The 13,852-nt window shown below is 48.1% G+C and overlaps 1 protein-coding gene across 1 annotated transcript in view; it reads right to left on the bottom strand.

Annotated features, from left to right (window-relative positions):
* Positions 1-1,055: 1,055 nt before the first annotated feature.
* MYO10 (myosin X) overlaps positions 1,056-13,852 on the bottom strand; it is a 219,594-nt gene continuing 206,797 nt past the window's right edge. Inside the window, exons 33-41 of the mRNA XM_060009646.1 lie at positions 13,255-13,412; positions 10,980-11,103; positions 10,257-10,554; positions 9,408-9,615; positions 8,587-8,723; positions 7,128-7,248; positions 6,257-6,709; positions 3,979-4,170; positions 1,056-2,520 (exon numbers count right to left, since the gene is read on the bottom strand). Coding sequence (XP_059865629.1) covers positions 2,419-2,520; positions 3,979-4,170; positions 6,257-6,709; positions 7,128-7,248; positions 8,587-8,723; positions 9,408-9,615; positions 10,257-10,554; positions 10,980-11,103; positions 13,255-13,412 — 1,793 coding nt within the window. The 3' untranslated portion in view covers positions 1,056-2,418. The remainder of the gene's footprint in view (positions 2,521-3,978; positions 4,171-6,256; positions 6,710-7,127; positions 7,249-8,586; positions 8,724-9,407; positions 9,616-10,256; positions 10,555-10,979; positions 11,104-13,254; positions 13,413-13,852) is intronic.

The following is a 13,852-nucleotide window of genomic DNA, read 5'->3' as shown; positions in this document are numbered from 1 at the left end:
TCAATCTGGTGAAATCAGAATCAACTCTGTGGATGGAAGAAAAGTCAGTGTTCGTTTCTTAGTTGTGGTATTTTCTGCGGTTGTATAAGATGTTACCACTGGGGACACAGCCGGTGAAGGGTGTACAGGCCTCTCTTTACCTTCATGGCAACTTCCTGTGAATCTATAATTGTTTCTAAATAAAATGTTACAATGAAGCTATTGACGAGGAAAGGCCTTTGTGTAAAGAGACCTGGGTCCTAGCTCTGGTGTTGCTGCAACGCCTTAGTGGAGTCGCTTTGCTTTTCTCTGCCTAATTCCTCATCTGTAATTGGGGGTGCGGGGCAGCCTTGCGGGGTGTGAGAAGTTACAGAGGGAATCCTCAGTGGTGGGCAGTGGGAAAGGCACTTCTGCCAGCTGCTCGCAGGGCCTGAAATGAAAATAAGGACAAGAAAATATCCGAGTCTTAGCTCACCTTCCCTCTCGTCACCTCGAGGCCACAGGCGCTGGGGCAGCCCCTGGCTTCAGGTCGTCTCCCAATCCCTGTGGAGTGGGAAGAGGGGTCTCCCGGACACACAGACCACGGACACACAGCGCTTAGAGAGGGACAGAGGGGACTGCTCACGTGCTGTGTCCGGCCGAGGAGCCCGTGCAGGTGAGACCCACGTCCCCGGCTAGTTCTTTGGGTAAATGGGTCGCTAAATAAGCTCCCCCTGTATTGTGCTCACAGCGATCAGGGCTGCCAGTGGATGCAGGACCATGATTTCGCCACCAGGAATCCTGGGGCTCATCTACAGGGGGCGCTCCGACACCCACAATTCAAGTCCTTAGATTTCTGTGATTTCCTCGAACCTGGTCTTTTACCTTCTCAGCTTTCTTGGAGTCACGCTCTGTGTCTAAAAAAGCAGCTGAGACGTCTACATGTGTTTGCTTTTAGACCTGGTGATCAAGTGCATGGAACACACAGCTTCAACCCTCTGAAGCCCAAAGCATTAAAACCAAAACCCAGCAGAAACAAAGTCCATATGGTATTCAGAGCTGCCCCATAAAGAAATTACACTGCACGTTAACTAATATCTTTTATTGTCAGACTTTCTTGAGCCATCAAACAATGATTCCGCATGGCTGTCCACAGGGGTAAGGCAACTTTCCTTTTTCTTTGTGGGTAGACTTAGTTGGCCTAAGTCTTTACAACTTCTCTGTATAAAAATAGAAGTCCAAGACCAGATTATTTTTCTTCTGGTCATAAATGCTGACTTATTTACAGGGGCCTTGTTCAGACCACCATTATACACGTGGGATAAAATAGGTGTGTATTTTATTAAAACCTCAGCATTGAACGTCAGGGTCCTTTAAAGATCCACTCATGTGTTATGCTTTCAAGGAAGGTAGCATCTTTCCCCCATATTCCAACATGGTTATGTTGCAACCTACCCAGAGTGATACGAGCTAACCTTCCAAGAAACATTTTTTAACTTAAATCTCATAGAAACTAAGGACTCCAAAATGCCTTCATACGGTTCTAAAAACAGCCTTAGAGCCAGCTGTTTAAGAGTGGTTTATAAATACAGTTATCTGTAGGCTGCATATCTGTTTGTAACACAGCAGACACAGATTGCAGATTTTGCTACACGTGAAACAAAACTGGAGTCAAAATGTGGCTTTCGGAATACAGCAAAGACAGGAAACTCCAGGATTCCGGGTTGTTAATAAAACCACCTTGTAAAGTAACAGCTGACGACTCTCACTCTGAACTATTAAAATATACAGACGTTACGCCATTGCACATCCTCTTTCCCTTTGCTTTCAATGCTCATGAACAATGATGAAAGTGATGGGTTTATGGACACATGCGTGCACGGGCAGGCGCATGCACTTAAAAGATGAAACAGAAAAAGTTAATATACGTCCAATGAGGAAGGCTGCCAGCAGCGCTCCAACTAAAATAGACCGTCGTCCTCTTGCTCTCCCTCCGTCCCCCCTCCCCACTCCCTCACCTTCCCTCCCGGGGGAAATCAGGCTGGGAGGTTAGTGCAGAATAGATGGATCAACGCCCCCCCTCCACCCCCCTCAAGCTTAGCAGGTTTCCCCTAAAAGGGAGGGAAAGCATTTCTCTTCAGTAGCACAGTTAAGGTGGATTAGTGTCGGTTCCACAAGTTAAGGCACTTCTGGCTGCTTTGGTGGCAGCGTGGGTTTCATTTCCTCTTTTTTTAAGGCATGTGTCGTCTAAAAGAAGTAAAGCTTTGGAAACTGGGTCGACAGCTTGAGACACTGATCACTGGAGTGGACAGGATGAAAGGTCCCCCGAGACACCGCCCTCCAACGAGGGGCTTCTGGAAAGCCTGGGCAGCCTCGCCTTGGGCTGCAGGTGCAGGAGCCGGCTGGGGCCGAGGGGGCAGCACGTGGAGATGCTCAATTCACATGGACTCACGGCCACCTTCACCTGGAGCTGCCCTGGCTGCTCACGGAGCGCGAGGTGCTGTAGCGCTTCTTCACGATCATGCTGATGTAGGCTTTCATGAGCTTGGCCACGTCTACCACCTGCCGGGGGAGCAGAATCGGCCCACGGTCACAAGTTTCTGAGGGGCCAGGGGACCCAGGCTAACAACCAGACATCCTCTGCCCAGCGCGGGCAGGCGGGGGCCCGTCCTCCCAGCAAAAGCCACCAGCCTGCCGTGCGAATCCACGGCGCAGGCTGTGTAGGAAGCCAAGAGTTAGAGCTGCTTTTCCCTATTCCTCGTTGGGTAGAAGGGGGACTCGTGGCCTTTCCACGTATGACGTGTGCCACCTGGTGGTTGCCTGATGTAAAACTGTCAGATTTTGCAAGACAAAAAGCCCCCCACCAGATGACACTACAGTGTGTGGGCAGGGTCAGGGCTCGGGTCACTGTCCCCACTGAAGATAGAGCCCACAATCACAGCTTTTAAAGACTGCATCCTATCGTGCTGGTCAAACCTCGTGACGCAGCTGGAGACACAGAGCTGAGGCCCGAGGAGCTGGCAGAGCCTCGTGTGCCCGTTCTGTTCCCTGCCAGTTCTGAGAGTCCAGCAGTAGCTATTTCATGGTGCGTTCACTGCCTCCCCTTCTGGCCCGTCCCTCCTGATGGCTGGCCTGCGTCCCTGTGAAGGCATCCTAACTGGCTCCCATTTCCCTGATCTCTCTTCCCTTCCAATCCCACCCCACACTGTTTGTAAAAGCACTGTTGTTACACATCACACACCAAGAGCCCACGGCAGTTCCGCGCTGTTTACTGGAGTTGTGCAAACCCGGCAGCCTGGCGCCTGGGGCCCTCCAGTCAAAGCCCCACCTCTTTCCACCCTCCTGCACAGCGCCTCCTCTCCATCACTGTACACCAACAGCCAAACGGGCAGCGTGTGATTCCTGCCCACTTCCCACCTTTGCTTGCTAGCAGCTCCCTATGTGGAGACCTCCACAGGCTTCTTGTAGTATCGTTATTATTATCACTACATTTTACGCTTTGGAGCGGGATGGCACACATATATAGAGGTGTTTTCTGTCAGCTAGAATTAGCTCTGTCCAGGACGCTCTGCCGTTCGCTCCCTCCGGCTCCGTGGACACTGGCAGACCCACGTCTCACAGCTGCGATCCACTGCCGCCTCGTCTAGTAAGTTTCACAAGGCTTTATTGCCAAGCTATATATATATATATATAGATATATATATATATATACACACACATATATATACATACATATATATATATATATAGGACCTCTACATCCTTCCCTTTCTCTTCTTTTCCTACAAGGGTACAAGGGAACCAGATTTCTCTGTTGCAGAGGTACAGAGAACAAATGTTGCAGAGGCTGTGAGATTCTGGCCTGTGAGAAGCCTGCAGCTGGGGAAGGCGCACCATGCTGTATCTTCCTATGTCTTAAAAGCGAAATATCCAAATAAAATTACTTGGTCAAAGGCCTCAGGAAACGGGGTGCTGTTTTCCTCTTTTGTCAAGGCCACGGATGAAAGATTTGCCTCTTACCTCACTGGTTTCGAAGAGCAGCTCCCTCTCATCGACGACGATCTTGTACGTGTTGGCCAGGGGGGCCCCGAAGGAGAGAATGTGCTCGTACTGGAAGACTTCCAACGGTCTCCCCTCCCCGCGCTTGTAGACAGACACGGCGTCTGCGCTGACGCCCAGCCAGAGGTCCTGGGGAAAGCCGCCTTCCTTGCACTGCGGGGCAAGAGTTAGTGCCAAGAGATCATAAAAGTTAGAAACAGAACATAGAAACCACAAGAGAGGCTTTGAGTCCACCACTCTGCAAAGAACGCTGAGTGCACTCAGCGTGTCCTTATGCTGGGGGCATTGAAACACAAGATATGAGAAATGGTGGCTCTTTGGCGGCCTTGATGGATTTCTGACCAGCTGATCAATCCTGTGCATTCGGGGAATCCTACTTGGTAAATCCAACATCTTGCTTGGACTCTCCACCTCTCAACATCATCACTCCCCTGGCCATCTGGATCAGCTACGCGGAGGTGGCCGTAGCCGTGGAACTTGACGGCGATTTCCCAGCGAATCAAGCAGCCCGAGCCAGGGCTACTCTCTTCTATCTCTAGTTCTGCCTCCCCTTCCTGGTTTGGATGATTATTCTTCAAATACAAAATCTAGGATCACAGAGGGAAATTCTCCCAATCTGTGCTGAGCAGTTTGGGCTCCTCTTGAAAAACACGTCTCGTGACAAGGAGCCGCAATGACCTTAAGTGTGTATGGTGGTCGATCTCATTGGTTTAACAACAGACCTTCCTGCATGGATCAGTGGAGGAAAATAAGAGCTGGGCTGGCTGTAGGGGATGACGACACAGGGCCATGGGAATCAGGAGGGGTACACACTGGTGACACAAAAGAGGAGGTACTTGTACAAAGCATCTAATTTATACTTAAAAACAAATGTAATTGAATCAGTCAACCAACCAACCAACCCAAAGATAGCATCCAATGAAAAGTCATGAAAGGATCTTGGAATATATGATCAACATTTAGACTTTTATAGAGCTTCATTTAAAAGTCATCAGATAACATGCTGAATGATTATGATCATAAGAAAAACAGACCAAGGGCTGGTTTATCTAGACCAAGCACTGGCAAACTTATCTGTTAGAGGACAGATAGTGAATATTTTAGGCTTTGTGGTCTCTGTCACACGTACTCAACTCTGCCATTTCAGTGTAAAAGCAGCCAGAGAAAAATATGTAAAGGAATGAGCCCTGCTGTGTGGCAATAAAACTTTTTTTTACAAAAAAGGAGGCAGGCAGGATTTGGCCCACGGGCTGCAGTTTGCCAAGCCTTGATCTCAATCATTAGTAAGATTTTCTTTCCATAAATGGTCTACTTAAAAAAAAAAGGTCTGTGTCTTTATTCCCGTCTTACCCCTAGGTTCTTCATGACCTTTTTTTTCCTTCTTACATTCCATATATATGTGTTAGCATATGGTATTTGTTTTTCTCTTTCTGACTTACTTCACTCTAGAGCATGGACTTGAGGATATGGGGAGGGGGAAGGGTAAGCTGTGACAAAGTGAGAGAGTGGCATGGACATATATACACTACCAAACGTAAAATAGATAGCTAGTGGGAAGTAGCCGCATAGCAAGGGAGATCAGCTCGGTGCTTTGTGACCACCTAGAGGGGTGGGATAGGGAGGGTGGGAGGGAGGGAGACGCAAGAGGGAGGAGATATGGGAACATATGTATATGTATAACTGATTCACTTTGTTATAAAGCAGAAACTAACACACCATTGTAAAGCAATTATACTCCATCCAATAAAGATGTTAAAAAAAAAAGGTATGAATCAGTACTGGGTTGATGTGAGTTTAGCCAAATTCAAATTGTGAAATAGAAATTCTTCCCTTCAAACAGTCATGGGAAAAAGATAAAAATGTAAAATCCAAGGATATCCAAAATTTCTAATTTTATGGACACAGTTCTAAAAAAAATTTGTTTTAAACTTTAATGCAGATTTTTACCAGCACTTTTTCGTTGGGGCTATAGCTTGAATAAGAAAGAATCAGAAATTATTTAAGAATAGATGACACCTTAATTTTCCACTCACTTCTAACATTAGGAGAGCATTTACTGTAAAGGAGGAAGAAAACTTTGGGTGGGTGGCGGGTATGAAGGGTAAAGTTTGGGGGCTCTAAAAAGAGAGGGTGAGAGAACCAAGTGTTCCACCAGGTCCTCCCTTCCCCAGGAACCTGACCGTGGTGGTCGCACAGACCCCGGTGCAACCGGGTCCGAGAAGCAGCAGGCAGCTCTTACCTCCACATCAAAGAGCGTCGACCCGTATCCAGGCCACTCCTTGATCAAGGCCATGTACTTGGCCATGGCCTGCTCCTGGCTCATCCCCTGAAACTTCTTCCACTTGCCGACGATGCTGGCCCGCGCGGACGAGACCTCCTCCTTGACCCACATGTCCAGCATCTGCCCCTCCTCTGCCCTCTGCCGCACCGCCGCCCCCGTCCGGAAGCTCCGGCGCAGCGTCCCCTCCAAGAAGCTCGTGCGGCGCTTCTCCAGCCGCTCACACGGTGTGAAGCTCTTGGTGGACTGGCTGATGCGGGCCTTGAGTCTCTGCAGCGAGTAGACCTCCTCCAGGGGCGGCACTGGGGCGTGGGCCGTGTAATCCCCCTGCAGGTACTGCAGCCGCAGGGCAGCCAGGACCTGCAGGTTCTCCTCGGGGGCCGGGTAGTGGCCGTGGACGACGGCTTCGTGGGCCTGCAACAAGGCGGTCAGCGGCGCTATGGGCCAGGCATGGCTGTGCGACACCACGCCCGCCTGGCTTGCTCCCTTGTTCCACCAAAGGCCACCTTCCTTAAAATTGTACCCTAACCCTCCCGTGGCGCCTTAAGGTTCTCCCTCGCATGGATACCACTGAACACGTATATCTATCTTATTTCTTATTGCTCCCCCCGTACCCTCTCCCCTGTCCCAACTAGAACAGTTCCTGGCCCAGGAGTTCATATAATACGTGTAGAAGTTTCCTTCTACAAATGAATGAAAGAGCAGCTGACCCTGTCCACGCTGGGAATTCTACTGCCACGCGTGATTTCCAAGAACTAGCAGTTAACGTACGAGGGGTATGAACGGGTTTCACCCCTGCCCGTCTGCAAAGGAGCCTAAGAGCTCCATGTACCTGTTCAAACATGAACGCAAATTCCACGCTGTCTTCTGGCACGTTGTCTGTGTCCAGGAAGCAGTAAAGTTTGAAGTAGAATTTCCAGGGCTGGTCACCCACCTCTGATGTGGCAGCCAGCCTACAGACGGAAGTTGAGAGAGACTCAGAAAGCAAAATGAGAAATGGGCCATGGGTGACCCACAGGGCGTTCACTGCATATGGTGTATTCTCGGCAAGGATTCAGACATCCTGTCTGTGCTCAGAAAGCAGAGAGGGTGGAGATGGGGATGGCGGGAGAGAAAATAGAGCCAGAGTGAAGCTTATCAGAGTTCCCGGCTAATTTTACTTCCCCAGAGGTGAAAAACACACTTTCATCCTAGTTTTACTTTAAGACAACAAACAGGCAGCCTTCAGGTAAACCGAGCTAACAAGTATTTCCCCGAGTGTCCCAGTCTGGTTAGTCCTAGCTACACATAGAAAGCAAAGAAACAAAGCCTATTCCTTCATTCCCTTTGCCGACTCGCAAACTATAATAATATTTATAAAAATTGACATGAACATTTGGGAGGCTATGTTTACAGAAAGTAGGAACATCCCTCTCCCCCGCCATCGCATTTTGGTTTATTTCCAACAAAGCACTTAGACCAGGCCCACCTTGAGGAGAGGAGGTCACTTCATCTGGGACTGGGAAGTTTGGGGCTGTTCTAAACCTCTTGGTCCCCTGACACATTTCTTTTTTTTCTTTTCTTTTCTTCTTTTTTTTTTTTTTGTGGTACGTGGGCCTCTCACTGTTGCGGCCTCTCCCGTTGTGGAGCACAGGCTCCGGACGCGCAGGCTCAGCGGCCATGGCTCACGGGCCTAGCCGCTCCGCGGCATGTGGGATCTTCCCGGACCGGGGCACGAACCCGTGTGCCCTGCATTGGCAGGCGGACTCTCAACCACTGCGCCACCAGGGAAGCCCAATTTCTTAGTTAAAGCTACTCCTGCCCTCTTATGCAGCTGGGGAGGGGCAGGGCCCAGCCATGCTGGAGTCTCGTCATTGGTACTGGCATCATGCTAAAGGAGGAATATCTTTTGTGTTACTTGGGGGATGTGAATATTGTAGGTCCAAGAGATACAAAATACAGTTTAAAGAGTTTATAAGTTGGCTTCTGTCCACTCGTCCAGCTTCAAAGCTAATGACAAGTGAAAATCTGAGAATCAGAAAATTCCAAGATAAGGGTGACAGCAGGACACCGAGAGAAAGAATGGAGTAGAGGATCAATGAAGGGGTGAATCCTATTTGAGACAGTGGCTCTATCTAGGAATCAAGAGAAACAGGCAGCAGAGAGAGATGAGAAATTACATATGCTTTAACACAGGCAAAATGAGATGAACTCAAATGTACCCTGAAGCCAAAAGTGGAATCAAAGTTCAAACCCTCTTGCTCTTAACGTCCTTCCTCTAATTGGCTGGCACTCAGGGAGAAGGAACTTACTTTTCAAACTTTGCTAATACATCTGCTACAATGGTCCGGCTTTCGACAGCTTTATCGACGTGTCCGTTGTACTCAAAGAGCGCAAACATGTTTCTACTGTCCTCCATGGCCAGGCCTCGGATCAGCTTCTCCACCACCTGGAAAACACGGGGACTTCAGCTTCCGAAGCTGTGCTTCTAGAATATGCCTTCATCAGAACCCAGAGGGAGCTGCCAGCAAAAGCGAGGGGCCAAGCAACCTCCCAACACTGTCGTGTACGGAATCTCCAAGGCGCTGTTTTCCCTGGCTCTCTTGAAATCAGTTCTCTCTCTTCCTTGCCAAAGAGAACACAGGTTATTTTGCCCACAGCTAGGGGCAGATGCCGGCCGGTTTCTTGCAAACCCGTAAGCGCATGAAAACTAAAGCCCGTTTGCCTGATAAATTCACGAACTCATAGCGATTTCCACTGGTATTTCTGCTACACCAGCTTTTCCGGGTTTTATGCACTATTCCTTTTAGCCAATTGGTTTTACGGTACTAAGTTTAAATTGAAAAAAGAAAGAAAAATGAAAACATGTTCACCCAACGTGCTAGATATTTGTGTGGCAAACAGAAAAACACTGCAGAAGTGAGAGGCTAAACCCTTGTCAGAGCAGACGCAGCTGAGTCAGGTCCGCAATCTCTACTAGGTATCGACTGCTTCTTGGATTAGCATTACGTCTGTTTCCTTGGTTACTGAGCAGCTGAACCATGCCAGCCGCAACTGTGCACGACAGTCAGCCTAACTGCGCCCAGTTTTCCTGACCTAAGTAAGCACGTGGGCAGCTGCGCCTCTCCCTCACCTCCCCGGCTGTGGTGTGGGAGCTGATGGTGATCTTGCAGGAGCCGCCACCGTGGCAATACACCGTGGACGTCATCTCCTGCCGATGGATCAGCGCTTCGATTTCATCTCGGGAAGGCACAAACTCTCTGCATTTGGTTTTCTTGAGAGATTCGTAAATGAAGAGGGCGTATTTTTCCATCTCGGTTCCTGGAAACTGTTCCCGTATCCTAGGAGCCAAACACTAACTGTTAATTGCAAGATCTGAGGACGGCTGGTTACGGGGAACTGGGCGGCTTCAACGTGCTGCAGACCAACACGGTGAATGGGGTCCCAGTGCAGAGCAAACGCTAGCCGCTTCCCTAGCTCAACCTGGGCTGTTTAAGGACCAAAAAAAAAAAAAAAGAAGAGAGAGAGAAAATCCAAAGACCAAAGAGCCCAAGTATGATCCGGAGCAACTCCTGCTACTAGCTGACCTCTGCAGAACTATTAGATTTGAAAGAGCCACGTGCCTCACACTACTGCCTGAAAATTCTCTTTCCACAGTTAATCAGAAGCTGAATCAGACAGCCTCTACCTGTTTGATCTGGAACAAATATCCAAGGTTGTTTTCTTTTTTCCCTGTTCATACAGAGTAGTGGTAATTAAACTTATCAACGTCCTACACTTCAGGACGTTACACCCAAAGGGACCTGTCCCTGGATCAGCCCCGTGTGGCTTAGAGGGGAAAAAGGTCGTCTGTGCCCCGTAAGTCAGCTCGGGTGACCTAGGAGCCCGACCCACACAAGGTGTCTTCTGTTCCAGGTCCAACTGATCTGAACTGTGTCCACCACACTCCCGACGTGAGCAGCGCCGCCCGGGCCACTCGTACCTTCTCAGGTGGAACTTGAGGTACTTGAGGATCCCCCGGCTGGGCAGGAAGGTGCAGCTCAGGCAGGTGAGGATCTGCCAGCTGCACAGGTTGCCCACGCTGCCCGGATGGGGCACCTTGTTGGTCTGTTTGATGAGCTGACAGTAGAGCTCGTCCCGCAGAGGGCGGAGGTCGTGCCCCGTCTGGAGGATGCCCTGGATGATGGGAGTAGGGTCAGACATGGACTCCAGCTGCTGCAGGGAATTGAATATCTTGATGGCTTCATCCTGAAGGGTCGTGTAGCCTTTGTCTTTGAGCACTAGGAGAAGCACAACAAACACGAGTCCCACGAGGCTTTGGAGAAGGTACAATCTGAGCAGCAGACAAGAGGCAGGAACGGGGACCAGAGCTACTTCAGGATGCAGTGCCCACCACCTGCTCTGGACACTCGAACAGCCAAACAGAGGCGCACAAGTAACTGAACTATTTTACTGCGCAACAACGCTTACTGAAAAGCTGGTCTGTTGCCAAGCAAGTTCCGCATTTGACATGCAAGACAACTGTTTAAGATCTGGTTCTCCAATAGATTAAGGGTACTCTGCGCTCCTGGGGAGTGCTGGCATGTTTTTTAATACAACGACACGGACATCACTATAACCAACTGACGCTAATATGATAGAGCTAAAGAGTTAACAGGGAAACCACAGCACAGTGTCCCGGGCCCAGGAGGAATTCGGGACTCACGGTTGAGGTTGATGTCTCCGTAGGGCAGGGGCAGGAGTGGGGAGTGTAGGGGCCGGTGGGTGTGGCGCAGGATAGGGTTCCGCTTATAGATCTGCTCCACCACGTCCGAGTTCAGGCAGTTCTCCTTGAGAAGAACAGAGCCATTAGGGAAAGCCCACGAGCTTATCGTAAGAAACGTACATGTAAAAGGACAAAGCCATCTGCATCCTCCTGAACGAGAATGTTTTTCACAAGTCACAAAACACCTGTAGCCTAGGGATGGAGGTGGGAATCCAGCATTAATCATCTCAAGCACGAAGATACCCGCAAGCCACGTTTGATGACAAATCACTCACACACACACACACATTTTTCTTACACAGCTCACTCTCTTTCTTTGATTTGCATATTTTCCCATGTTATTGAAAAATCTTCTCTCTGGAAATTATATATACTAAAAAAATTAAACTTTTCTTGCTAATTATTTAGCCATAAATCATTTAGCCAAATCATGTCATCCTTGTCTATAATTCATTTAAAAAATACATTTTGCTAGCTCTCTCATTGGTCTTTTGTATCCTCCCCCTGAAAATGACACGTTAATACATTATCAGCGAGACTGTTCTTCCTTGGGCCTCCTTTCTCACTCCTGAAATTTAAGAGCTCCTCTCAGAGAATTTCATCATGTATTTATGTTCCTAAAGCATTAATCTGGGATCTGAAAAAGCCAAAGTTACTTTTAGAACTTTAAATCAACAGAAAAGTTGGAGGAGAGGCAATGAATCATTCTATCGTGGCAAGTTCATTTCTGCTATGAAACTTTTTCAATAATACCCAATTGAAAACCAGAAAGAAATATGTTTTAATCACTTAAAAAATTGGTATGGACTTATTTAGGTCAACCTGTCTCATTTCTTAAGAAGCATTGCTTCATATCCAAAAATTCTATTTACTCTTTTAATGTCTGATTTCAAACGAATTAGTAAATATATTTGTCTCATTTCTTAAGAAGCACTGTTTCAACATTTAAAACTCTATTTACTCTTTAATGTCTGATTTCCAATGACTTAGTAAATATACGAGTAAATAAGATACAGCTTTGAAGAGGAAGTTCAGCTGATATGTGCTTTTTTTCTCTCCTTCTTCACAAGAAAGCTTCAACAAATTCATTTTTTTAAGACTAGAAATGACATCATTAGTTTCAAGCTCCTTGGGCTCCATGGACAGCTCTGCAGTTTGTAGGATAACTGACCTGCAGGAATTTGGCTCCAAACACCCAGGAAACATGTCATTTTGGAATCAAGAGGCTGACTTGAATTTGGTGGGTAATAATATACTACCGATATATTAGACCCTCTCCCACCTTTACAAAAGGCGCGGTTTGCCTCCTGGATCTAATTCGCTTATTTCCTTTGAGGTACATCAGTAAATAAATACCCGCCTCACTATCATTCTGGCATCTTTTCTGTCACAGCTCTGGCTCTTTCCTTTGCATAGGGAACCTGCCTACTGGATAACTTGGAGGAACAGAATAAAAATAATTCCCTTGACCTGCGTCTGCATCAGGGGCTGACCAGCTAAGTGAGCAACGCAACCAGAATATCCCATGTCTCCGTTTCCACGCCTGGAAAATGAGCGCCGTGGATCCTTGTTCACGGCTGCCGTTTAATGGTTCATTCGTTTGCTTGTTCATTCATTCGATTTACACTCACAGCCACTAATCTTTATAAACAGGGAATTACAACTGAACACGTTCAGTGTTGGTCCGGAGACCTGGGAGCTTCTTCTGTGAGTTTGGAGGCACCTGATAAGGATTCCAAGCTTTCTAGACCCATGTGGCCTCTTAGTGAATCCACTTGTGTGATCTAGAAACTGCAGTGAAAGCAGAATTATTGTGTTACTTCTAGAAGGTGCCCAAACTGGGCTCAAGTGGAACCTGTGACATGCAGGTTGTCCCCAACACAGATCACACCACGTCCCTGTGACTGGGGAGCCCCACACCCCAAATTACAGACCACTGTCCCTCCGCCTACACAGCTCTACAATCAGGTTTGCCTCGGTGGCGATCCGTAACACCTCCCCAGAGACAAGATAATTTTAGTGTCAAATTTCAATTTGACGTCAATTTTTGCATTTTCTAAATGCAGTCTAGCATTTAGATTTTTAAAAGCCAGGATACACACGAACACGAAATTAACTAAGAGTTAGTTTTGATTACAGAAACGTCTTGATATTCCCATGGTGAGAATCTGTGAGCTACTGTGACTCGCTATGAGCTGGGCTCCCTCGCTCTCACCTTGATATCCTGAATCAGCTGCTGGGTTGGGGTGTCGATCGGGGCCTTGGCGTCCGTCACGTTTTGAATGGCGCTGGACCACCTGGTGGCCTCGTTGAGCAGCTTGGTATAGAGCCGATAGCAGTGCTTGCGTCCGTACACGGTGACGTTCCAGTAGCCTGCAACAGCAACGCGCGTGCGCGCACACACACACACGGCAGCATGAACCTGGGGGACCAGGGTACTGTCCCCGTACCGGAGTCCCAGAAGTCCAGCACCCAGGCCATCTCCACCTGAGCCCCTTTATTAATTCAATAGCTACTTGCTGATTTCCTCCACGTGCCCTGCCCTGCACTAGGTACCCAAAGACACGTGGAATTTACAGTTACGAAGGGAAGACAAACATTAAAATGATAAGCTCAGAATTATGATAAATATATAATTAGTAACGCCTGTTCTCAAAGAAGGAACAGGCATAAACTAAAGTCCAGTTCGAGGCTCTGGAACAAGAGTGAAAACTCTCCCCTCAGATTGCTGACTTTCTTTTTCCCTTCCTGTCCCTTGTCTTCCTTTCGTTTAGATTCTCCCTTCAAAAGAAACCATTGTGCAAAGCAAGCAG

The sequence above is a fragment of the Delphinus delphis genome, chromosome 3, assembly GCF_949987515.2.
Source record: "Delphinus delphis chromosome 3, mDelDel1.2, whole genome shotgun sequence".
Classification (NCBI taxonomy): Eukaryota; Metazoa; Chordata; class Mammalia; order Artiodactyla; family Delphinidae; genus Delphinus; species Delphinus delphis.
The sequence above is the reverse complement of the archived record's forward strand: the minus strand, read 5'-3'. Positions and strand labels throughout refer to the sequence as shown.